A 27,283-nucleotide genomic window follows, 5' to 3' on the forward strand; every position below is an offset into this window, starting at 1 on the left:
ATGTATCTATTACTATTTCGTGATTATTTATTTATCATTACTATTTAGTGATTATTTATCATTACTATATATTGATTTCTATGTGTTTGCCTGTTTGTTATAGCGTCCATAGACTCAGTGAGCGGTGCAACTAGGCACTGAATGTCTCCAAAAACCTTGGCACCATCCTGGACACCCATCCTAGACTCTGACGGAACAAGCCCGCTCCGCAGACCTCACTTGGACTACTTATTTGTTTCCTATGTATTAATTATGTAATGATTATTTAACGATACTATATATTGATTGTGTCTGCTTGTTTGTTGTTGCGTCCATAGACTCAGCGTGTGGTGCGACTTTGCGCTGAACATCTCCAAAACCAACCATGGAACTCATCCTGGACTTCAGACGGAACAAGCGCGTTCACTCTGCTGACCTCAGGTGGACTACTTATTTATTGATTTATTTGTCTGTTATTTGTGCACTATGTGGTGACAGCTTTAAATCTCATTATACTTGTATAATGACAATACAAGCATTCAATTCAATTCAAATTCTATTGAATATGCAAACTCCATACAGATGGACATGACCTGGATTTGAACCGAGGACCCCAGAGTTGTGAGGCCCCAACGGGCCGCCCGTCTTAGCAATAGTTGCATGTTAAATAATGTAATTTTGCGTTTAATATTTGTCTAGTGCCAAACCTGACAATAGTGCTATCTCCATTGTCATAGGCTTAAGATATTTGTGATTCACATACTTTCATCAACCACCTTTCACAGTAGATCGGTTATCTTTCCACTTAAATTAGGTCATTTAAAATTTGATCATTTTAAATTGTATTTTATGAATAGGCAACCAATCGCCAGGACAAGCACTAATATTCGAAATAAATATTACAATACAGTGGTACTTGTACTTACCCATGTCACTAAATACAAAATATTTCGGTGATGTACCACATCAATGGAAAGATTTGTCTCAGGATATTAAATAAATTCAAGTTACAAAAAGCAAAATGTAAAAAAATCAAACATTCCTAAAATGCAATTGCACTTTCTGTATTTTATTTTGAAACTGGCATGATAGATTTGCTCTCCCAAAACACCGCTGGCATTCCCATTGGCACCTCGGTGGAGAAAGTGGTTAGTGCATTGCCCTCACAGTTTTGAGATCAAGGGTTCGATCTCAGATCCGGACCTCCTGTGTAGAGTTTGCCCGCTCTCTCCAGGATTGCATGTTTTTTTTCCGTGTACTCCGCTTTCCTCCCACCTACTAAAAATATGCAGGATAGGCTGGTTGAGGACTGTTAGGTTTATCGTTATTATAACTTTGCTTGAAATATAATCATTATATATATGTGCTTGCAATGAAGCTTAGTAACATTAAAAAAGTCATTTTCAGTACAGCTTGCAACCGTGATAAACAAAGGAAAAGGTCTCTATCCGTCTGGACTTATCAAAATTGTTTTGAAACCTCGACCTCACACACGGATCCGGGAGGACTCCTAGATTGTTTTGTAACCTTGACTTTTCACATGGTCACAAGCTCACACTGAAGATCCGGGAAGGACTTTTAATTGTTTTGACTTGGATTTCCGCACCAGGTGGCGATACCGAATCGACCTCCGAAAAGACTTGCAATTGTTTTAAAATGAATGCTTGCTTGTTTTAACTCTTATGCAATTGTTTTGATTTCTGACCTTAATTGTTTTGAATAGAGGCTCGCTTGGTTTACCTCTTATGCAATTGTTTTGAATAGATGACCTTAAATGTTTTGACTCTAATGCAATTAAATGGGCAGGAGAGGATTCGATTCTTTAGAATGATCTGGGACGAAGGCGAGTCAGGATCGATTCTCTCTTGCCTAGATAAAGCTGGATATGCGTTCCGATGTCTTCCTTATCTTAAAGTGTATCTATTGGTGAACCCAACAAGGACCAATTCAGAGTGCCCACCTACTGTTGCCCATTGTTGGCTGGGATATTCTTATGAGAATAAGCGATATGGAAAACAAATGAATGGATGAATCCTTCAAATACCTCCTTTCCGCCGAAGCCGATCCCAGAACACCAAACCAAACAAAAACAGAACCGAATACATGCGTCCAGGTGTTCAGCATAACTCTCTCACGACTCATGCAGCACGGTAAAGAACAGCATGTAAAAAGAACCTCAACATTAGAACCCGAGTGATTGCAATATGTACACTTGCATGTAAACACACAACTTCAAATTATTTGTGGTAAACTCCAAAAGACTCTAGAAACAACTCCGTGACAAACAAGGGTCGAAGGTACACGAATCCGGAACTTCCCACCGGCCGGAGCAAATAAACTAGGGTCCCAGATAAGAAAAGGGGCTTTTGGTCGGACGGTCGCACTAATACTACCGCTACCCTATTCCAGTTTGCGGCCCCACCCTGATTGTAAATAGTTGTTCATGGGTGTTTTTTAATTTCGGAGCAAGGGAGCCTGTCTTGCGTGTTTACACCTGTGTGGAGCTTGCATGTTCTCCTCGGGCCTGCGTGGGTATCCTCCAGGTACTACGGTTTCCTCCCACAGTCCAAAAACATGCATGGTGGATTGATTGGACACTCTAAATTGCCCCTAGGTATGGGTGTTAGTGTGCATGGCTCTACGTCAGTGGTTCCCAAACTGGGGGGCGCGCCAACCTAGGGAGGCGTAAAGAGAATTCAAGGGGGGGGGGGGGGGGGGGGGGGCTGGGGGGCGTGAAGTCATCTGTTAAAAAAATGTTTAATAGATTATAAGAATAATAAAATCAAAGAACAAATATCTGCCATTAAATACATGCAAAATATGATTATAGCAGTCACTCCAACGGTCCAACCCGTTTTCTTTTAACAGAGATCTGTTTTCCTGAACAATGCTAAGAAATAAATGCAATAAAATAAAATAAGTTCACATGAGCAAAAGAGGAGGGGGGGGGGCGTGCGGGTCTACTGGAAGCAAGAAGGGGGGCGTCAGGTAAGATAGTTTGGGAACCACTGCTCTACGTCTCCTTGTGCCCTGTGATCGGCTGGCCACCGATTCAGGGTGTCCCCTGCCTTTGGCCCGGAGTCAGTCGTGATAGGCTCCAGCACCCCCCACGACCCTAATGAGGATAAAGTGGCTCAGAAAATGAATGAATTGATTAATGAATGCTTTGTAATCTGGACAGTTTTTGTATCTTGAAACAATAATTTTACCACAGTGACTGCAGCGTTTTAACAACTGAACACATTTTCAATAATCTGGTGTTTTAGAAGTGTACTCAATTGATTGCAGTGAGGTACTACTTGTAATATATTGATACTAGAAATGATAATTGCCTCAGGTTATACAAGTGCGTTTAACCACGTCACCTAGTGACCGTTGTGTAGTACAGCGTGACCCGGATGGAGTGGTGTTGTGTTATCACACTACTATTTTTAAGCAGACACCTGATTGTTTAAACTGTCTGTGCTGGATCGATTGGAAAAGAAATCAAAATACACAGCGGCCTTTGAGGACCAATTTGGAAACCCCTGGTATATTTAGTATATATAGTGCATACTATAGTATGCACCATTATTTCAACAAAAGCATTTCTCTGACAAAAAAGAATGGTTGCATAATGCATTACATAATATTAATAAGTGGAGCATTACTGTAGTTTAAAACACAACAGGTAGGTAATTTGCACAGCATTCATTCCCACTTGTGATACTGACCATCAAGTACATGGCTCCTGAGGGCATGATGGGTTTCAAACCAGGCACAGAGGACAGCTCATTAAAACAAATCTCAGCATTGGACTGTGAAGGAAAAAGATGCACTACTATGTCATTAAGAGGGAGCATAATTGCACTGCACACTATGTAACTGCTAAAATTTATTTCATTTTATGGCATTCATCTTTACATTTTGATTTTCAATTAACTATTTTCAGTTACCTATATTCGTTGGTTTTTAATGTATTGAGTCCCGGGGAACCCACATGGAGTAATTCAATGGATCCCCAACAAAATATATTTCATCTATGTCTATTTCTTCATTTTGAAATGATAAACTCTCTAAAGTGTAATTATGGTTGGAGAGATATAAGTAGCAGATTTAATCATGCATGTTGAAAATTGAAATTTAAAAAATACTATTCAGAATGATTTTTTAAACACTTCCTATTTAGCTGCTTACAAACAGAGAATGGTGAATCTGAATGTCTGGAGTTTAGTGTAGTCCCCCTCTGATTGTTCATATTGTGATGTCTATTTAGAAAACGCAGATGATCAGAGGAGGGTTTAGAGGCCGGGTTTATCAATACGTTGATCGCTATCAGCCGTCAATTGCCAATGTACTAATGATAAATTGGAAGACAATAAGATTTGATCCTATCTGTCAGTTTACATATATATATATATGTGTGTGTATATATATATACACACATATATACATATATATATATATATATATATATATATATATATATATATATATATATATATATATATATATATATATATATATACATATATATAAGTATTTAGTCAACCACCAATTGTGCAAGTTATCCTACTTGAAGGCCTCTAATTATCAACATGAGTAAACCTCAACCACGAGAGACAGAATGTGAAAGAAAAAAAACTGAAAATCACTGTTTGATTTTTAAAGAATTTATTTGCAAGTCAATGGTGGAAAATAAGTATTACCAAAAGTTCATCTCAATACTTTGTTATGTACCCTTTGTTGGCAATAACGGACGCCAAACATTTTCTGTAACTCTTCAAAAGCTTTTCACACACTATTGCTGGTATTTTGGCCCATTCCTCCATGCAGATCTCCTCTAGAGCGTGATATTTTGGGGCTGTCGTTGGGCAACACGGACTTTCAACTCCCTCCACAGATTTTCCATGGGGTCGAGATCTGGAGACTGGCTAGGCCACTCCAGGACCTTTAAATGCTTCTTACGAAACCACTCATTTGTTGCCCTGGCTGTGTTTGAGATAATTGTCATGCTGAAAGACCCACCCACATCTCATCTTCAATGTCTGTGTTGATGGAAGGAGATTTTCACTAAAAATCTCTCGATACATGGCCCCATTCATTCTTTCCTTTACACCAGGGGTCCCCAAACTTTTTCCTGTGAGGGCCACATAACTTTTCCCTTCTCTGATGGGGGGCCGGTGTCAGTTTGTAACAGAAAAAGTGTGACGATCGTAGGGGAGCATAAAAAATTTATTGTTTTCCAGAAAGCCACACATAACCAAATAACCCTTTCCAGGTTTTTTACAGAAAAAAAGTCAGGAAACAAATCATAACACTATTAATGAAATAAATAACTAAATAACCCTCTCTGAGTTCTTCACAGAAAAAACAGGAAATAAATAACACTATTTATGAAATAAATAATAACTAAATAACTCTCTCTGGGTTCTTCATAGAAAAAAAAGTAATGGAACATTAACTTTCTGTTGTGCCATGCACAATCTTCTCCCTTTGCTCTGAAGTTTATGCACGACACCACAACCGTCATTACAGAATCCCACTTCAACATTTTGCAGCACAGTGCTTGCTGGTGAATTCGGCAGTGGGGCGGTGAGACCCCTTTTTTCCAACTCCCGGTTCATGCGTCCCATGATTAGACCGCGAGTTTCGGCCACCATGCTAGGAGCCCCGTCAGTCGTGATGCTAGCTAGCTTTGACCAGTCCAGGTCCAACTTCTCCATGGTTTGGCACACTTTGTCAAAAATATCCTCTCCCGTTGTAGTCCCTTTGAGACTTTGGAGGGCTGCCAGATTCTCGCAAATCTCAAAGTTTGCGCTAACTCCACAAATAAAAATGAGCAGTTGCGCTGTGTCTTGCACGTCCGTGCTTTCATCTAATGAAAAAAAGTCAAATTCTTTCGTGTTCTGCTGCAGCTGGGCATATACATTACTCCCGATTTCTTCAACGCGTCTGGTCATTGTACTCACCGACAGACTTACGGCATTAAATGCATCTTTCTTCTCGGGACACAGCTCCTCCGCGACAGTATCCATACATTTCTTAACAAACTCTCCATCAGTGAAAGGTTTACCGCTGCTTGCTATCAATTTAGCAACCCGAAAGCTGGCCCGAACGGATGCCTGGTTCTGCTGAGATAGTAGTCCACTTTTTCGCTTTGAGAGTTTGTCTGCTCGTATTTGGCCTTACAAGCTATCGTACTTGTCTTTGTGACGGGATTCATAGTGTCGGCAAAGATTGTATTCTTTGAATACCGCCACCGTCTCTTGACAAATGAGACAAACAGCCTTTTCTTTGCATTGAACAAAAAATAATCATTTGTCCACTCCAGGTTAAATACTCTGCATTCTGAATCAATTTTTCTCTTACCTAACTTTTTCGCCATTATTCCGTTCTCAAACAGGTTGCACAGTTTTTATATGCTTGAATAGTCCGCGATGGTCCCAGGGCTCCGCCCTCACCTGCGATCGTCCAGATGTCTTGGTAACACTGCTCGTGCATGCAACGGTGGACGTGCCCGCATGCATCAAAGGGAAACACTCTCCCCGCGCGTGTCACCAAAGAAGCAATGCGAAGCCCCGCTTCACTGGGATGATTTGTGGGCTCAGCAGGAGTGCAATAAACCAAACAAGATTAAAACGTCCGTAGTTTGGTGACCCCTGCTTTACACAGATCAGTCGTCCTGGTCCATTTGCAGAAAAACAGCCCCCAAGCATGATGTTTCCACCCCCATGCTTCACAGTTGGCATGGTGTTCTTCGGATGCAATTCAGTATTCTTTCTCCTCCAAACATGAGAACCTGTGTTTCTACCAAAAAGTTCTATTTTGGTTTCATCTGACCATAACACATTGTTCCAGTCCTCTTCAAGATCATCCAAATGCTCTCTAGCGAACCGCAGACGGGCCTCTATGTGTACTGGCTTCAGCAGGGGGACACGTTGTGTTACCGATAGTAGCCTTTGTTACTGTGGTCCCATCTCTCTGTAGGTCATTCACTAGGTCCCCCCGTGTGGTTCTGGGATTTTTGCTCACCGTTCTTGTTATCGTTTCGACGCCACGGGTTGAGATCTAGCATGGAGCCCCAGATCGATGGAGATTATCATTGTATGTTGTTAGGATTATTATTTCTACATTATTATATATTTGCTTGAAGAATATGCTTTGCTTTACTATTACACTTTCATATTATTATATGGTTACTTTCAACGAAGTAAATGCTTTGCTCCTGAGAATTTTAGGTAGAGTAAACACCAAAACGCCTTGGACCTTGGACTGTTTCGATTGAACTAAACAAAGAATATTCAAAACACCTTGAGCTGCACATGACTTTCAAACCTTATTTGTTTTGACTATATTGACGTCTCACTTCTGTTTCCCACCCCTCTCTTGAGAGTTGAGCGGTCCATTGTAACTAGGGTCCTTGAAGTTAATAAACAAGAAAAGAAGCGTGTGATACCAGAACGAAGTGGGGACTTGACCTCATCTGTTTGCTTTCTCCTTGACAGAAAACATCCAGGAGATTGTCTTTTCTCTTTATTTGTGAGTGCATTTGGGAATGCCTATTGGTGAACCTATCATATGTCTTCCATGTTCTAATATTTGCTCCCACAGTTAATTTCTTTACACCAAGCGTTTACCTATTGCAGATTCTGTCTTCCCAGCCTGGTGCAGGTCTACAATGTTGTCTCTGGTGTCCTTCGACAGCTCTTTGATCTTGGCCATAGTGGAGTTTGGAGTGTGAGAGACTGAGGTTGTGGACAGGTGTCTTTTATACCGGTAATGGGTTAAAACAGATGCTATTAATACAGGTAACAAGTGGAGACCTCGTTAGAAGACATTAGACCTCTTCGACAGCCAGAAATCTTGCTTGTTTGTAGGTGACAAAATACTTATTTTTTCCACTCTAAATTGGAAAGAAATTCTTAAAAGATCAAACAATATGATTTTCTTTTTTTTCCCCCCCACATTCTGTCTCTCAAGGTTGAGGTTTATCCCTGTTGAAAATTACGGGTTCTCTAATCTTTTCAAGTAGGAGAACTTGCAGAATTGGTGGTTGACTAAATACTGTTACACCAAATCTACACCCCCCCCCATATATATATATATATATATATATATATATATATATATATATATATATATATATATATATATATATATATATATATATATATATATATATATATATATATATATATATATATATGTGTGAGTGTGTGTGTAGATTTGGTGTAACACGCTTATTTATTTACTATCTATTTTATCTAGGTCTACAATGTCTTTTCCTGTGTCTGTGTTTTCAACTTCTTGCTACTGCATAAAAGTGAATTTCCCGAGTACGGGATGAATAAAGTTTAATCTAATATAATCTTTGCTAGTGAATGAGTTAAATATGAAAAATGTTTCACAACTGTCAGTGTGGCATGAGATATTTCATTTTTGTAGCTGAATAAAAGAGCACTAACAAAGTCTTGAAATTCTGACCACCGTCTTTTACCATGAATGCATTAATATTTTTTTTCTGTGTTGAAGCTACTATTGTGTTAACAAATTATTTTATTTGTGCCATGTCATTTATTAATGCTACATTACATCTTATTGAGCAATGAGTAGCCATTTTGGCTGACTGAAATGTTTTCCTTGTGGCAGCCCTTTTGGCTAATTGTATATAATTTGACAACGTCAGTACTTCTACAGCACTAAATGAAAGCTATCACACAGACAGCCAAGGTTAGGGTTTGGGTCATTCCTGCTTAAATCAATGTAAACTAATTTTAATGACTTAATGACTGACTTGTTCACGTATAATTTTTACTATTTACTTATATGATAGTCATTCTATGTAATAATATTGGTGTTGGTGCCTGGTGTTGGCTATGGAAGAAAGTAGTCGAGTTCCAAAATAAATGAATACAAATCTGACAAAGCTGAGGACTTCTTTGTCGAATTTACTGTATGTTAACTGAGCTGCCACTTGCAATTCTACACCATGAAATGGGTTAATAAATAAATTATTAATAATCTTTTTGCTTTTTTTGCATACACATAGTACATATTTCATACATAATTGGTATACATTTATAATTTTTAAAGGATTTAGGGGGTGATATCAAAAATTATGGAACCGATAATGCTAATTCAATGTATAATATTCATCTATTTACAAAAATCCAAGTTCGAAAGCAATTCTGGAACCAATTTTGTAAGTTAGTAGAATTAGCCCTGTAAGAGACTAGCCAATAGAGGATTTCAAGATAAAAGTACTTTTGCCTATTTTTAAAGATTTAATTAAAAAAAAAAACCTGACATATCCAAGTCCCATTCCACTTTGTGATATACATATTACCCTATTCCAAAACTAAAACTACAGTCCTCATGAAACGCTGCTGCGGTTTTTCAATATAAGAATGAAATGAAAAGTACTTCTTCCAACACCATTTTGTCTAGATTTAAAAAATTATTTAAGAGCAATTAAATGTATTTATTTTATTATATTGAGGGAGAATGTAGCCTCTTTTAAATTCTTCCCTTATTTTATAATTTGACATACTGTAAATGTAATTGTCTTAAATAGATGTTCTAATTGTCTTGCTTGTCTTTCTTCCATTTGGTATAATGGGAGTTTTAGTAACCACAAATATTAATTTTAGGAGTACCTCTATGTTTGTCTTTTATTATCACCATATCATTAGTTTACCTTGAGAAAATGAATAGTATCATCATAGAAACGCTGACGTGTGTTGTTGAGTATTCCATCGAGTGCACCCTGAATGATAGTGCAGGGTCCAAGAATACGTTGGCTGAGCTTCACGAGGCCAAGTCGAATCTGTAGATAGCACACAGTTTTCTTACTTTGTTGTCCTATATATATATATATACACATACAGTGGTACCTCGACATACGATTGTAATCCGTTCCGAGACTGAGATCGTATGACGAGGTTCTCGTAACTCGAGCGCACATTTCCCGTTGAAATGAATGGAAAAAAATTTAATTCGTTCCAGCCCTCTGAAAAAACACCAAAAACAGGATATTGGATTGGAAAAAAATGTTTTATTTCTTCTAATTCCCCATTTATTAACAAAGTAACACATAACTAGTGGTTTAATAGAAATAAAATGTGTTTAATCTAACTAAAATTGGGCGGATTTTGCCGAGGGGAGAGGCACAAAAGGGGTGGGAAGCTCCGTTTTTTTTTTCCACACAACGCACCCGTAAATGGAACAAACACTCCACCCTCACGTTCGCTATCGGTGGGCTGTTTGCTGTTGTACTATTCCCTTCAAAATATTCCGAAAATGATGCACACAAATGTCCTCACAATCGGATAACGCACGACCACTTGCCAACGAGCAGCAGTCTTTTATCAGCGATCGCTCCGCTGCTCATGGGAGCTTCGGGGGCGCTGGCTAGCGGCTCCCTTTTAGGTTGTGGCATCTGTGTTCGCATCCCCTTTGAACGGCGCCTATGATAGAGTTGATACCGGGGATGCTATTGCGGGGAGTTGCGAGCCAGTGCCCCTGATGTTCTTATGAGCAGCCAACGAGCAGCAGTCTTTTATCAGCGATCGCTCCGCTGCTCATGGGAGCTTCAGGGGCGCTGGCTAGCGGCTCCCTTTTAGCTTGTAGCATCTGTGTTCGCATTCCCTTTGAACGGCGCCTATGATAGAGTTGCTACCGGGGATGCTATTGTGGGGAGTTGCGAGCCAGTGCCCCTGATGTTCTTATGAGCAGCAAACGAGAAGTAATATAATACTCCTCGTATTAGATAAAAATAACAGGAAATGCAGCAGCTGAGCTTACCCACGTATTGATTGTGGGTAAAGTTTTATTCTGAGAAAGAGTGCCATTGCCTGTCGGCGTTGTGTGCACGAGTATACTTCATTACCCAGAAAGCCCTCTTTTCCCCGCGCATGCGCGTTGTGCGTTTACTGGTCTGAATAACTCATTCGGTGCTCGTAAATATTGTTATACACGAAAGATATGCAAAAAAGACAGTGCCATGGCCACCTGGCTTGGTCGCATCACGAAATTTTGATCGCATGACGGGCGAATTATTCGATCGAAATTTCCGTCGTAAGACGAGAATATTGTATGACGAACGGTCGTGTGATGAGGTACCACTGTATATGTGTGTATATGTGTGTGTATGTGTGTGTATGTGTGTATTCAGAAATTCAGTTTAGCAGTAGGGCAGCCCGGTGGTGTAAGTGGTTAGTGCGTCAGCCTCGCAGCTCTGGGGTCCTGGGTTCAAATCCAGGTCATGTCCATCTGTGTGGAGTTTGCATGTTCTCCAGTGTGGGTTTCCTCCGGGTACTCCGGTTTCCTCCCACATTCCAAAAACATGCATGGCAGGCTGTTTGGACATTCTAAATTGCCCCTAAGTATGGGTGTGAGTGTGCATTGTTGTCTGTCCCTTTGTGCCCTGCGATTGGCTGGCCATCAATTCAGTGTGTCCCCCGCCTCTGGCACGGAGTCAGCTGGGATAGGCTCCAGCACCTCCCGCGACCCTAGTGAGGATAAAGCGGTTCAGAAAATGAGTGTCCAATCAGCCCACCATGCATGTTTTTGGAATGTGGGAGGAAACCGGAGTACCCGGAGAAAACCAATGCAGGCCCTGGGAGAACATGCAAACTCCACACAGGTGGACCGACCTGGACTTGAACCGAGGACCCCAGAGCTGTGAGGCCGATGCGCTAACCACTCCCTCCAACAGGCCGCCTGCAGAATCACTCTTCCAAGCTTATCCGCACAGTCCCTCAGTAGTCTGGAGCTGAAGAATCAACAGTAACAGAGTATAACACTCCCGATACGCTTTCGGTCTCATCTGACTGGAAAACTTTCTCCCATGACTTCTCTGAATCATTCAAATTGGCATTGGCAAATTTAAGACTGACCTTGATATGTGCTGGATTAAGCAGGGGCACCGTTCGTGCCATGCATGACGACACCTTTCAAATCTGACAAAGAGGCATTACCTGACTTGGAATAAAGCTCTCAATGTGGAGTCTTTAATGAATTATGTTTTCTAAAAATTAACTAAAAGATTTGAGCCATATTCGAATTCGCTTACTGAAGCATAGTGCCTGTCGCTATCTGATCCTTGTGTGAAGCATAGGGTACGCAGTCGATTGGTCGCCGGTCTTTTGGTCACCGGTCTTTTGGTCGCGGTCTTTAGGTCGCCCGGAAGTTTGGTCGTCGTCTTTTGGGTCGCCGGTCTTTTTTGTCGCTGGTCTTTGGGTCGTCTTTTGGTCGCCTGATCGGCTACTGCCATCTACTGTCAATTTATTAAATAGCAGATGGTGTTTTTATTGAAGCAGTCCAATGAACCTTCATTCTCTCTGGAGAACTTGCAATGTTGAAATACTTTAGATTACATGGTCATTTTTATCAAACAAATAAAAGTATTAGTATACTTTTAGTTAGACAGTATTTAGATCGTTTCAACAGTATTTAGACTCTTAATACTGTTGAAACGATCTAAATACTGTTGAAACGATCTAAATATCTAATATCAAAATATCAATAAGAGCACTCATTTAACACATCAATAAGAGCACTCATTTAACACATCGGCTGCTGCCATTGACTGTCATAGGCGTCCAATGAACCTTCATTCTCTCTGGGAGAACTCGCAATGTTGAAATACTTAAGATTAGATGGTCATTTTTATCAAACATCAAAATATCAATAAGAGCACTCATTTAACACATCAGCTGCTGCCATTGACTGTCATAGGCGTCTAATGAACCTTCATTCTCTCTGGGAGAACATGCAATGTTGAAATACTTTAGATTAGATGGTCACTTTTATCAAACAAATAAAAGTATTAGTATACTTTTAGTTAGACAGTATTTAGATCGTTTCAACAGTATCAAACAAATAAAAGTATTAGTATACTTTTAGTTAGACAGTATTTAGATCGTTTCAACAGTATCAAACAAATAAAAGTATTAGTATACTTTTAGTTAGACAGTATTTAGATCGTTTCAACAGTATTTAGAGTCTAAATACTGTTGAAAAGATTTAAATACTGTTGAAACGATCTAAATATCTAATATCAAAATATCAATAAGAGCACTCATTTAACATATCGGCTGCTGCCATTGACTGTCATAGGCGTCCAATGAACCTTCATTCTTTCTGGGAGAAATAAGAGCACTCATTTAACACATCAGCTGCTGCCATCGACTGTCATTTTAGCTCCAGCATTTGTATTTCATCACTAAGTGCTGATTTTACCGCATTTTAGTGCATTTTTGGCACTTTTGCGAATAGTCGCATATCGTCGCATTTGGTCGCGCCGACTTTTATCGCTGTCTTTCCACCGGGAAAATCACCCCCAGAGCCCGGTAGTCTTGTCTGATAAGCTCCGGTATTTGTATTTCATCAATAAGTGCGTATTTTACCCCATTTTAGTGAAATGTAGGCCCTTTCGCAAATGGTCGTCGCATTTGGTCGCGCCGACTTTTATCGCTGTCTTTCCCCGGGAAAATCACCCCCAGAGCCCGGTAGTCATGTCTGGTAAGCTCCGGTATTTGTATTTCATCAATAAGTGCGTATTTTACCCCGTTTTAGTTAAATGTAGGCCCTTTCGCAAATGGTCGTCGCATTTGGTCGCGCCGAGGTTTATAGCTGTCTTTCCTCCGGGAAAATCACCGCCAAATAATGTCTGAAAAGCTTCAGTATTTGTATTTAATCATTAAATGCTGTTTTAAAAACTATTACTCCGCTTTTGGAACACTTTTCTGGGCATTCTTAACCATATTTCTACCTTAAGAGAGATTCTCCCATTCATTCTCCCAGAGAGAATGAAGGTTCATTGGACGCCTATGTCAGTCAATGGCAGCAGCTGATGTGTTAAATGAGTGCTCTTATTGATATTTTGATGTTTGATAAAAATGACCATCTAATCTAAAGTATTTCAACATTGCAAGTTCTCCCAGAGAGAATGAAGGTTCATTGGACGCCTATGACAGTCAATGGCAGCAGCCGATGTGTTAAATAAGTGCTCTATTGATGTGTTAAATGAATGCTCTTATTGATATTTTGATATTAGATATTTAGATCGTTTCAACAGTATTTAGATCGTTTCAACAGTATTTAGAGTCTAAATACTGTTGAAACGATCTAAATACTGTCTAACTAAAAGTATACTAATACTTTTATTTGTTTGATAAAAATGACCATGTAATCTAAAGTATTTCAACATTGCAAGTTCTCCAGAGAGAATGAAGGTTCATTGGACTGCTTCAATAAAAACACCATCTGCTATTTAATAAATTGACAGTAGATGGCAGTAGCCGATCAGGCGACCAAAAGACGACCCAAAGACCGGCGACAAAAAAGACCGGCGACAAAAAAGACCGGCGACCCAAAAGACGACGACCAAACTTCTGGGCGACCTAAAGACCGCGACCAAAAGACCGGTGACCAAAGGACCGGCGACCAATCGACCACACACGAAGCATAGTGCCTGCCACTATCTAATTCTTGTGTTTGGGCAGAATCTTCACAGGGAGGTGTGAAAACAGTATGTGGCCCCTGGTTGTTTGAGCTGTGTTCTTGTAAAACTTTTCCTGACCTAGTCTCTAAATATCTTGTTTTTATGGTTCAAATGGAAGTGTCATATCTTCAGAATCTCTATCTCAACAGATTTCCAAGTTAAGACCCAACAGTATTTGATTTCAAACCAGCCATGTTCCTTGTAACTGAAACCCACCTACTTGTATGCAAATTAACACCCACTTTGGGCGGGGGCAATGAAGGCTTTTAAAATGGAGTCAGAAGGACGAGAATCTTGCCTTTTCGCTTGTCAATAAAGAGAACTGGTTCAATAAGCTTCAATTGAACAAGCTTCAATAATATTGTGAGGACATTTTTGTGCATCATTTTCGGAATATTTTGAAGGGAATACAACAGCAAACGGCCATCGATACTAAAAGTCAGGTTGGAGGCGGGGCAAACAGAGCCAACCCGGCCGGAAGAATGGTATAAAAATGTAAAACAAAATTAGAATTAAGTTTACTGTAAGGTTAGATTAAACTTATTTTTGAGTGTGTCTGCATCGTAATCCAAGTTCATTTAAATTTGTTTATGTTATATTACGATTCACCGGTGCAAAAAGTCCCCCCGCCCACATCCCTCTATGTCCCTCGCTCTACCCTCCGTGAAATCCGTCTAATTTTAGTTCTATTAAACACATTTTAGTAATATTAAACCACTAGTTATGTGTTACTTTGTTAATAGATGGCGATTAGAAGAAATAAAACATTTTTTTCCAATCCAATATCCTGTTTTTGGTGTTTTTTCAGAGGGTTGGAACAAATTAATTTGTTTTTAGTTCATTTCAATGGGAAACGTTCGTTCGGGTTACGAGAATATCGACATACGAGCTCAGTCCCGGAACGAATTAAGCTCGTATCTCGAGGTACCACTGTACAGTGGTACGTTGACATACGAGTGCCCTGACATACGAGCAATTTGAGATACGAGTAAAATTTTGAGCAAATATTTATCTTGAGATACGAGACAAATTTTTATATACGAGCAAACAGTGGACGCGAGAGGCTGCTCATAAGAACATCATGGGCACAGTCTCTCTCCGCGCAACTCCCTCGTGTAATGTCTCTGTGATCGCAACTCCCTCGTGTAATTTCTCTGCGAGCACTGGGCGGAGCATTGCATTTTTTCAGTGTTTTTACCCCGTTAGTCAGTGCGAATGGCGTATATACTACTTATGATTGGCAAGTGGTCGTGTGTTATCCTATTGTGAGGACATTTGTGTGCATCATTTTGGGAATATTTTGAAGGGAATACAAAAGCAAACATCTAGGTTGCATCTGAAAGTCAGGGTGGAGGCGGGGCAAATAGAGCCAACCTGGCCGGGAGAAGAAAGGTATCAAAATTTAAAACAAAATTAGAATTAAGTTCAGTGTAAGGTTAGATTAAACTTATTTTTGAATGTGTCTGCATCGTAATCCAAGTTCATTTAAATTTGTTTATGTTATGTTACGAGCGCGTTGCCGTGCAAAAAGTCCCCATCCCCTCTCCCGCCTCTCTGTCCATCTCTCTCCCCTCCGCGAAATCCGTCTAATTTTAATAATATTAAACACATTTTAGTGCTATTAAACCGTGTTGCTGTATGTATATTTTTGACCTAGCAGATTTGATCAATTTTTCTGTTACCCATAATAAAGTCATAAAAGAACCAAACTTCTTGAATGTTTTTTTGACAAGAAGTATCTGTTCCAATCACTCTATCAGAGAAAAATCAGAGTTGTACAAATAACTGGAAACTCAAGAGAGCCATGACATTATGTTCTTCACAAGTGTATGTAAACTTTTGACCACAACTGTATGTTGGCGGCCCGGCGGTGGTTAGCGCGTCGGCCTCACAGCTCTGGGGTCCTGGGTTCAAGTCCAGGTCGGTCCACCTGTGTGGGTTTTCTGCAGGTACTCTGGTTTCCTCCCACATTCCAAAGACATGCATGGTAGGCTGATTGGACACTCTAAATTGGCCCTAGGTATGAGTGTGAGCGTGAATGGTTGTTTGTCTCCTTGTGCCCTGCGATTGGCTGGCCACCAATTCAGGGTGTCCCCCACCTCTGGCCCAAAGTCAGCGCCCCCCCTAGTGAGGATAAAGCGGTTCCAAAAATGACATGAGATATTTATACACACAGACCCACACACTTACACACATACCTATACATGTGTGTGTGCAGACTGACAATAACCAACCTCTGATCCAAAAATGTTATTCCTATCATGGATGAGGATCCATCCCATCCTCCAACCTGGGACCAGCCAGCGTTTAGCCAGGCCTCCACAAGAAATAATTGGTACATCATTGCTGAGAGATGCGAGGGAGGGGCACTCACACTCAGGGAAAACCTGAAGAAAAAACAAAACTAATTAAATGTTAATTCAGTTTTGTCTTTGGGCCTGCCTGGAAGATATGGATGAAAATATTTGGGGAACATTGCCCTAAATACATATTTTCATCTAAACTTTTTCCTAATTAGATACCGATGTAATACATAGAGTGGTACCTTCAGATACGAGCTTAATGCGTTCCGGGACTGAGCTCGTACATCCATTTACTCGTATCTCAAATCAACGTTTCCCATTGAAATGAAATAAAAACTAAATAATTTGTTCCAAACCTCTGAAAAAAAAAAAAAAAAACAGGATACATACGAGCAGCTCTACCCACGAGATGCTCGAGATACGAGGAAAATTTCAAGTAAATAATTCGCTCTAGATACGAGAGCAATTTCGAGATGCGAGAAAGCCAGGTAGCCGTGACATGAGAGGCTGTTTATCATTGTAGCGCACTGTCTTTTTTGCCGCATCTCTTTCGTGTATAACAGATATCTACGAGCACTGAACGATTTCTTCAGACGAGTTTTCCTACACGTGGACCAGAAAACACACAACGCGCATGCGCGGGCAAAAAGAGGGCTTTCTGGGTAATGAAGTATACTCGTGCACACAACACCGACAGCCAATGGCACCCTTTCTCAGAATAAAACTTCATTACCCACAATCAATACGTAAGCTGAACTGTTGCATTTCCTGCTTTTCCTTCCTTAGCCTGTTAGGTATTGTGAGGATTGTGTGCATCATTTTCGGAATATTTTGAAGGGAATACAACAGCAAACAGCCCATCGATAGCGAACGTGAGGGTGGAGATGTGGCAAACAGCTAACCCGGCCAGAACGAAGGTAAAAAACAAAAAAAAAACAAATTAGAATTCAATTTTGTGTAAAGTTACATTAAACGTATGTATGAGTGTGTCTGTATACAGACGCTCCCCTACTCACGAACGAGTTAGGTTCCGAGTGATTGTTCATAAGTTGAATTTGTTTGTAAGTTGATTCAGTGCTATATTTTGTATTATAATTTATGTTTAAGGCCTATATAAGTATATTGAAGGTTTATATAAGTGCATTTGTATGTTTAAGGCTTGTATAAGTAACACGCATTGGTTTGTACTGAAAAAAACATTTAATAAAATGGAGAGAATATGTACAGTACTGTATAGAGAGAGAGAGAGAGATTTATGTATTAGAAACTGGCTGAAAGAAGCGATCTAACGACGATTGCACAGTTTTCTTCTTTTTTTCATCATAAATGATGCGGTAGCACTGTATGGCATCATTCAATTGATTTGCAAACTTTGTGCAACGTTCAATATTTGGGTCCTGCTGCTCGATCTTTCTGTTAATAAATGGTACTGATGGTCGAACGATTGAAGTTGTATATGTGCAACGCTCACCACTCTCACGCGCATCAAGCTTCGTTATTATTGCCACTCGTTTCAAATGAAATGGCTTGCCTCTTCCTTGCAACTCCCTCAATAGAAGCCTTTCGCTTTTTACCAACCATATTCAATAATGGATGCACGAGATATTTAATGATACAAATGAAAAAGGTTCTTTGCGCACTGGAGATACGTTCACGCACTTCCGCATTGCAACGAATTGGACAGAAGAAGGTAGATGCTGGGTGAGCTGAGCCCTCACAGCGCCAGGCGGTATTAGCGGCGGAAAGAAGCACTACTCGGAAAAAAATACAAAATCGAACTTACGAACATTTTTCGACATAAACGCAATTTGCAGACATGTTCGTATGTACTGTTGTTCTTAAGTCGTATGTTCGTAAGTAGGGGAGCGTCTGTATATTAGTCCCAAGTTAATTTAAATTTCTAGATATAGATATCGATATCGATATTTACAACTTTCTGTTAGCCTGGCTTCATTCGGCTACTTCTTTTTTTGGAACCATTCACCCATGCCTACGCTGTCACACACATGGGACTAGCTGTTACAATACACAGCAGAAGGAGCAACACCTCGGTGCCGCCGGAGTTTCGGAGCTGGACAAAAGTGCCGGGAGGAGAGGCAACACTTCTGACCAACCATTCCATCGTGGGATAAGATGGAAGAGCTGCCAGCGCTTACCAGGCCGGAAGCGGAGTCCTGCTCTGCTGCTGTTGTCTTCAGCTCCAGACTACTGAGGAACTGTGCGGATAAGCTTGGAAGAGTGACTCTGCATATTCTCTACCTCGGTCACAGTCTGCAGAAGTTCCCCATCTCGTGGAAGACTTCCTGTGTGTGGTTCCAGTTTTTGTCCAACTTTAGGTCTTTTTGAGTCTATCCGTTTTTGCTACCGAAACTCGCAGCTCGTTTTGTGTTTTTGCTGCTTTTCTGTCTTAATGATTTGGTGATTCTTAATGATCCGATTGACTTTGATTTGCTTTGTACTTTGTGTTTTTTGCTTTTGCTTTGTTGTTCTGCGGCCTTTGACTGTACTGTCTAACTTATAACTATACCTTTTCTTGCTACTGTCACAATGAAATTTCCCGAATACGGGATGAATAAAGTTATCCAATCCAATCCAAGAGAGCAGTTGGCTTGCAAATACTGCAGAAACAGCCACAGCGTGGCAGGGAACAATGCCCAGCCTATGGTAAGGCATGTCGGGCATATGGCGTCGCAAATCATTTTGCCAAGGTATGCCAGGCTAGTAACAGGGGTACTCGGTCTTTTGGTCGCCCGGAAGGTTATTGATAATTACCATTTAAATCAGGGGTCCCCAAACTTTTTCTTGTGAGGGCCACATAACTTTTCCCTTCTCTGATGGGGGGCCGGTGTCAGTTTGTAACAGAAAAAGTGTGACGATCGTAGGGGAGCTTAATTTTTTTTTATTGTTTTCCAGAAAGCCACACATAACCAAATAACCCTTTCCAGGTTCTTTACAGAAAAAAAGTCAGGAAAAATATAATAACACTATTAATGAAATAAATAATAACTAAATAACCCTCTCTGAGTTCTTCACAGAAAAAACAGGAAATAAATAACACTATTTATGAAATAAATAATAACTAAATAACTCTCTCTGTGTTCTTCATAGAAAAAAAAGCCATGGAACATTAACTTTCTGTTTTGCCATGCACAATCTTCTCCCTTTGCTCTGAAGTTTATGCACGACACCACAACCGTCATTACAGAATCCCACGTCAACATTTTGCAGCACAGTGCTTGGTGGTGAAGTTGGCAGTGGACTCGTAGCGGGGTGGTGAGACCCCTTTTTTCCAACTCCCGGTTCATGCGTCCCATTATTAGACCGCGAGTTTCGGCCACCATGCTAGGAGCCCCGTCAGTCGTGATGCTAGCTAGCTTTGACCAGTCCAGGTCCAACTTCTCCATGGTTTGGCACACTTTGTCAAAAATATCCTCTCCCGTTGTAGTCCCTTTGAGACTTTGGAGGGCTGCCAGATCCTCGCAAATCTCAAAGTTTGCGCTAACTCCATGAATAAAAATGAGCAGTTGCGCTGTGTCTTGCACGTCCGTGCTTTCATCTAATGAAAAAAAGTCAAATTCTTTCGTGTTCTGCTGCAGCTGGGCATATACATTACTCCCGATTTCTTCAATGCGTCTGGTCATTGTACTCACCGACAGACTTACGGCATTAAATGCATCTTTCTTCTCGGGACACACCTCCTCCGCGACAGTATCCATACATTTCTTAACAAACTCTCCGTCAGTGAAAGGCTTACCGCTGCTTGCTATCAATTTAGCAACCCAAAAGCTGGCCCGAACGGATGCCTGGTTCTGCTGAGATAGTAGTCCACTTTTTCGCTTTGAGAGTTTGTCTGCTCGTATTTGGCCTTGCAATCTATCGTACTTGTCTTTGTGACAGGATTCATAGTGTCGGCAAAGATTGTATTCTTTGAATACCGCCACCGTCTCTTGACAAATGAGACAAACAGCCTTTTCTTTGCATTGAACAAAAAAATAATCGTTTGTCCACTCCAGGTTAAATACCCTGCATTCTGAATCAATTTTTCTCTCACCTAACTTTTTCGCCATTATTCCGTTCTCAAACAGGTTGCAGTTTTAATATGCTTGAATAGTCCGCGATGGTCCCAGGGCTCCGCCCTCACCTGCGATCGTCCAGATGTCTCGGTAACACTGCTCGTGCATGCAACGGTGGACGTGCCCGCATGCATCAAAGGGAAACACTCTCCCCGCGCGTGTCACCAAAGAAGCAATGCGAAGCCCCGCTTCACTGGGATGATTTGTGGGCTCAGCAGGGGTGCAATGAACCAAACACAAGATTAAAACGTCCTAGTCTTCAAGGCCAAATAGGAAAAAAAATCCGATAGCGTCTCTGGTATTGTTCAGAGGGCCGGTCCAAATGTGCCGGCGGGCCGCATCCCCCCCCCCCAAAAAAAAAATCCGATAGCGTCTCTGGTATTGTTCAGAGGGCCGGTCTAAATGTGCCGGCGGGCTGTAGTTTGGTGACCCCTGATTTAAAACGTTGCTCAAATTCCCTAAATACAAACTACGAATTATTATGTAGTCATACTTAATGCCCTATTAATTATTAGGCTAAAGAAAAGCTCCAAATTTCCCGTACTTTCATTGTGTTATGTTGGAGAACTTGTTAAGACCCTGACTGACGTCCTTTCCTAAGGGCAAAACTCACTCACACGTCCGCTCAGTGAAACTGCTCAGGGCCATTGTTGGCTTTTATTGATGCGTAGACCGTGTTGTTTTACCTTGTTTTGTCGCCGGTCTGTTGGTCACCCATTGTTTGGGTCTGGGCAACCAAAAGACGGCGACCAAAAGACCGGCAACCAAAAGACGGCGACCAAAAGACCGGCAACCAAACGACCGCACACGAGTAACAGGACCAAGAAAGTAAATGTGCTGGAAGCTGTAGAGCGTGAGGGTAGAGATGAAGGCGGAGATGTGGATAATATGTTCATGGCCAATGTTCCCTCTAAGATGCGCACGTGCACAATTGCGCACTCTCTCGTCTTCTCTGCGCACAGCAAATCATATGGAGCGCACAAAATAAAATCCCATTTTTTTAAATTTATTTTTTTATTTTATTTTTCGCTGTGAGGCCGACGCGCGAACCACTCATCGGCCGAGCTGCCCATTCATAGATATTAATCATTACATTTTATTATTACTAAATCATTTATGTGTAGTAGACATACACCTGCTTATGGCAGGTGTGATACTGGTGTGTGCCCATAGTGAGCAATGATGATGTTGCTCACACCGGTATTCAGTGTGCTCAGGGAGGTTGTCTTTCTGCCCAGACAAACAAAAAATTAGAGGGAACATTGTTCATGGCCACAGAATGCATCAGCACAGTGAATTCAAAAGGTAGGAAATGGTTTGTGCACCTGCGATTGAACGAGAAAAGGCAAGCATGCAGGCCAGACACAGGTGCCACTTGTAATGTCACGAGCAGTAGGACCAAAGAGAAGTTGTCGCCGGGTACAGCCCTACACCCAAGCTCAACAAGGCTGAGACTTAATTCAGGTGAAACTATGGTATCACAAGGGAGATTCCACACAGAATGCGTCATTAAAGGAGAAAAGCATGAGCTGGTTTTTGAGGTGGTGGAAAAACATCAAGAGCCCCTCCTCTCTGGGGCCAGATGTGGGCGTCGGGGCCTATTGACATTCACAATACCCGAGGAGCTGAACAAAGTAGAGGGAGGAGAAGGCATGCCCCTCACTAAAGAGCAGCTGCTATCCAATTATGCTGACGTCTTCAATGACCCTGTCGAGTCAGTCCCAGGTGAAATACACTTTGAGCTTGATCCAAATGTACCCCCAGTACAGTGCACACCTCGGAATGTTCCTGTAGCATTAAGGGAGAGGGTCAAGGATGACCTAGACTGTTACGATCGGGGGTGGAGGACCCCAAAGCAGGCGAGGGTGCGAGTCTGGTTTGTTCAAAGCTTTATTTCGATCGTCCGCAAGGCGGGCGAACACAAGAGGTGACGGCGCAGGCGGGTCGTAAGCCGTAGCGGGAAGGTCGGCATGGTCGTCGTCCTTGGTCCGTGATCTGTGGTCGTGGTCGTTGTCCTTGGTCCGTGATCCGTGGTCGTTATCCTTGGTCCGTGATCCGTGGTCGTGGTCGTTGTCCTTGGCCCGTGATCCGTGGTCGTAGGGGGCAGAGCGTGGTCGGAATCAGTATTCTGTTTGACGATCCAGCAGCATGGTCATGTTCCTGGTGGCCTTAAATACTCCTTGCAGGGCAATGACTCACACCTGGCAGCACTCGAGTCATTAGGGACTGGACTTGTGATTGGGTGACAGGCGCAACCAGCCACCAGTCTAGTCTGGGGCCTGACATAGACAGACACATCAGAGCAGGCAATGTCATACCAGTGAGCGAACCTACAGCGTGGATAAGTAATTGGATTGGATAACTTTATTCATCCAGTATTCGGGAAATTTCGTTGTCACAGTAGCAAGGGGGTGAGGATGCAGAAATAGGAAAGGCATTTTAGACATAAATAGATGGGTAAGAAGTGGGTTAATAAATAAATACATGAATAAATATATAAATAAATAAGTGTGTTGCTGATATATATATATATATATATATATATATATATATATATATATATATGTATATACAGACGCTCCCCTACTTACGAACGCAATTGGTTCCGAGCGATTGTTCATAAGTTGAATTTGTTTGTAAGTTGATTCAGTGCTATGTTTTGTATTATAATTTATGTTTAAGGCCGATATAAGTATATTGAAGGTTTATATAAGTGCATTTGTATGTTTAAGGCTTGTATAAGTAACACACATTGGTTTGTACTGAAAAAAACATTTAATAAAATGGAGAGAATATGTACAGTACTGTATAGAGAGAGAGAGAGATTTATGTATTAGAAACTGGCCGAAAGAAGCGATCTAACGACGATTGCACAGTTTTCTTCTTTTTTTCATCATAAATGATGCGGTAGCACTGTATGGCATCATTCAATTGATTTGCAAACTTTGTGCAACGTTCAATATTTGGGTCCTGCTGCTCCATCTTTCTGTTTATAAATGGTACTGACGGTCGAACGATTCAATGCCCGTGAAACGCTCACCACTCTCACGCGCATCAAGCTTCGTTATTATTGCCACTCGTTTCAAATGAAATGGCTTGCCTCTTCCTTGCAACTCCCTCAATAGAAGCCTTTAGCTTTTTACCAACCATATTCAATATTGGATGCATGAGATATTTAATGATACAAATGAAAAAGGTTCTTTGCACACTGGAGATACATTCACGCACTTCCGCATTGCAACGAAGAAGAAGGTAGATGCTGGGTGAGCTGAGCTCTCACAGCGCCAGGCGTCGGTATTAGCGGCGGAAAGAAGTACTACTCCGAAAAAGGCGCGCAATACAAAATTGGACTTGCGAACATTTTTGGACTTAAACGCAATTTGCAGACATGTTCGTATGTACCGTTGTTCGTAAGTTGAATGTTCGTGAGTAGGGGAGCGTCTGTATACACATATATACATATATATATATACACATACATACATTTATAACCACACATATACATACATATAGATGTACATGCATGCATACGGTAGGTCTTATTACACAGCCATTTTTTTGTTAAAGAGCCTGACAGCTGATGGGAGGAAGGATCTGCGGAAGCGCTCCTTCCTGCAATGAGTGTGCAGCAGTCTATTGCTGAAAGAGCTTCGGAGGGACTCCACAGACTCATGCAGGGGGTGGGAGGTGCTGTCCATGATGGACATCATCCTGGTCAGCATCCTCCGCTCTCCCACTTCCTCCACAGAGTCCAAAGGACAGCCCATAACAGAGCTGGCTCTCCTGACCAGCTTATTCAGCCTGTTCCTGTCCCTCTCCGTACTCCCGCATCCCCAACAGAGCACTGCATAAAACACTGTAGATGCCACCACAGTGTCGTAGAAAGTCCTCAGCAGTGTCCTGCACACTCCAAAGGAACGTAGACTCCTCAGTAGGTAGAGTCGGCTCTGGCCCCTTTTGTACAGGGCATCTATGTTTGTGGACCAGACCAGTCTAGTTTGTTGTTGAGGTGAACACCCAGATACTTCAAATTCTCCACAATGTCAATGTCTGTACCCTGGATGTTCACCTGAGTGGTCTGTTGAGGATTCCTCCAAAAGTCGATGACCATTTCCTTTGTCTTACTGGTGTTGATGTAGAGGTGGTTTTGCCTACACCAGTCAACAAAGGCTGTGATGACTCCCCTGTACTCCAGGTCGTTCCCGTCCGTTACTCGTCCAACAATAGCGGTGTCGTCAGAGAACTTCTGGAGGTGGCAGGTGTCTGTATTATGTTTGAAGTCTGATGTGTAGAGGGAGAAGAGGAGTGGGGAGAGCACTGTGCCTTGTGGGGCCCCTGTGCTGCAAGCTACCACATCAGACGTACAGTCCTGGAGTCTCACATATTGTGGTCTGTCCGTGAGGAAGTCGATGATCCATGCGGCTAGGTGGTTCCTTACTCCAGCCTCTTCCAGTTTCCCTCTCAGTAGGACCGGCTGAATGGTGTTGAACGCACTGGAGAGGTCAAAAAACATCATTCTCACCGTGCTCCCCGTGTTCTCCAGGTGTGAAAGAGACCTGTGCATCAGGTAGGTGGTAGCATCCAATGCCTGGACGATAGGCGAACTGCAGAGGGTCCAGCTCTGCATTCATCAAGGGGCTAAGGTGATTGAGGATGATTCTCTCCAATGTCTTTATCAGGTGAGAGGTTAATGCTACCGGCCTGAAGTGGTTTGACTCTCTGGGGTTCACAGTCTTTAGAACTGTGACCACACAGGAAGTTTTCCACAAGGTGGTGACCTTCTGCAGACTGAGGCTGAGGTTGAAAATATGCAGAATCACTTTGCCAAGCTGATCCGCACACTCTCAGTAGTCTGAAGCTGAGGCTGTCTAGACCGGTAGCCTTCCTTGCCCCAATCTTCTTTAGCTGTTTTATCACCTGATCGACAGTAATGCAGAGACCGGTGGAAGAGGGGGAGGAAGAGGAGGAGGAGAACGAGGGGGAGAGTTGCTTCTGGTCTGGGAGGTCAGGGGAGTGAGGGCAGGACTGAATCTGTTAAAGAACTGATTCAGTTCATTGGCCCACTCCCTGCCGCCGGACTCCGGGTCTCTCTCGCTGTTGCCTCCATGGCCCGAAATGGTCCTCAAGGTCCTCCAGACCTCTTTGGTGTTGCCTCTCTGGAGTTGGTTCTCCAGCTTCCTCCTGTAGATGGTCTTTCCCTTCCTTATCTCTCTCTTCAGCTCCTTCTGGACCATTTTCAGACTCTCTTTCTCCCCAGACCTAAAAGCCCTCTTCTTCTTGTTCAGGAGGGCCCTTAGATCCCTGGTGACCCATGGCTTATTGTTGGAGAAACAATGGACCTTCTTGGAGGGTACAATGTTCTCAACACAGAAGTTAATATAATCTGTGATGCAGTGGGTCAAGCTGTCAATGTCTTTCCCATGTGAATTGCACAGCACCTCCCAGTCAGTGTTCTCAAAACAGTCCCTCACTACCATGCTGGTCTCCTCGGTCCATCTTTGTATGATCCTCGTGGTAGGTTTTATTTTCCTCACCATAGGGATGTAGGTGGGGATCAGATGGACCAGGTTGTGGTCTGAGCAGCCCAGTGGGAGGGGGGGACTGAGCTGTATGCCTCCTTTGTGTTGGCATACAGCAGGTCCAGAGTCTTTTGTTCCCTGGTGTGGCACTTCACATACTGAGTGAAGGTGGTGAGAGTAGAAGCCAAGGGAGCATGGTTAAAATCACCAGAGATAAGAAGGAGAGACTGGGGGTGTGACGTCTGCAGCCGGGACACAGCGGTGTGGAGCAGCTCGCGAGCGACTGCCGCATCGGCCGAGGGAGGTATATACGCAGTTATTACGATAACGTGCGAGAACTCCCGGGGATGTAAAACTGCCTGATGCTAACAGCAACTAGCTCGATATCTCGAGTGCAAAGTTGCTCCTTCACAGTAATATGCCCGGGGCTGCACCATCTACTATTAATAAAAACAGATAGTCCCCCACCTTTTCTCCTCAGCATCTCTGTCCGCCCTCACCAGCTGAAAGCCATCCAAGGAGACGACCGGTAGCCTTCCTTGCCTCGATCTTCTTTAGCTGTTTTATCACCTGGTAATAGTTGCTAAACCGGAAAAAATAAGACTGTGTATCGACCCTAAACCCCAAAACCGAGCACTGCTGAGGACTCACTATCACATGCCAACACTTGAAGATGTACTGTACATGCTACCCAAGGCTCGAATATTTACATTGGTCGATGCCCGCGACGCTTCCCTACATGCAGACTTGATGAGGAAAGCAGTCGCTTGACGACGTTTTGGACACCGTGTGGCCGCACGAGGTGGCTCCAGCTGCCATTCTGTGTTTCGGTAGCACCGGAGATCTACCAACGCAAACAGCACGAACGTCTAGCGGGGCTAGCTGGCATCGAACCAATAGCCGATGACATCCTGGTTGTTG

The 27,283-nt window shown here is 42.2% G+C and overlaps 2 protein-coding genes and 1 long non-coding RNA gene across 13 annotated transcripts in view; 2 read left to right on the forward strand and 1 right to left on the reverse strand.

Moving 5' to 3' along the window:
* Positions 1-127, forward strand: part of ciapin1 (cytokine induced apoptosis inhibitor 1) — an 89,010-nt gene extending 88,883 nt beyond the window's left edge. Inside the window, exon 9 of the mRNA XM_077595463.1 lies at positions 104-127. Within this exon, the coding sequence (XP_077451589.1) occupies positions 104-112 (9 nt within the window). The 3' untranslated portion in view covers positions 113-127. The remainder of the gene's footprint in view (positions 1-103) is intronic.
* The window catches only part of tat (tyrosine aminotransferase), a 57,449-nt gene that overhangs the window by 2,086 nt on the left and 28,080 nt on the right, over positions 1-27,283 (reverse strand). For 6 of the 11 annotated variants that reach the window (XM_077595454.1, XM_077595453.1, XM_077595451.1 and 3 more), the window contains 3 exons: positions 16,702-16,854; positions 9,659-9,787; positions 3,693-3,776 (listed from right to left, as the gene is read on the reverse strand). In XM_077595454.1, coding sequence (XP_077451580.1) covers positions 3,693-3,776; positions 9,659-9,787; positions 16,702-16,854 — 366 coding nt within the window. Of the gene's footprint in view, positions 1-3,692; positions 3,777-7,598; positions 7,727-9,658; positions 9,788-16,701; positions 16,855-27,283 lie in introns of all 11 variants that reach the window. The other 5 variants (XR_013299502.1, XR_013299503.1, XM_077595456.1 and 2 more) reach the window with 5 other exon arrangements.
* Positions 17,125-23,677, forward strand: LOC144070919 (uncharacterized). Its single transcript, XR_013299505.1, has 3 exons — positions 17,125-17,432; positions 17,557-17,687; positions 18,787-23,677. It is a non-coding gene; the product is annotated as an uncharacterized LOC144070919 (long non-coding RNA).

This window comes from Stigmatopora argus, chromosome 3 (genome assembly GCF_051989625.1).
Source record: "Stigmatopora argus isolate UIUO_Sarg chromosome 3, RoL_Sarg_1.0, whole genome shotgun sequence".
NCBI lineage: Eukaryota > Metazoa > Chordata > Actinopteri > Syngnathiformes > Syngnathidae > Stigmatopora > Stigmatopora argus.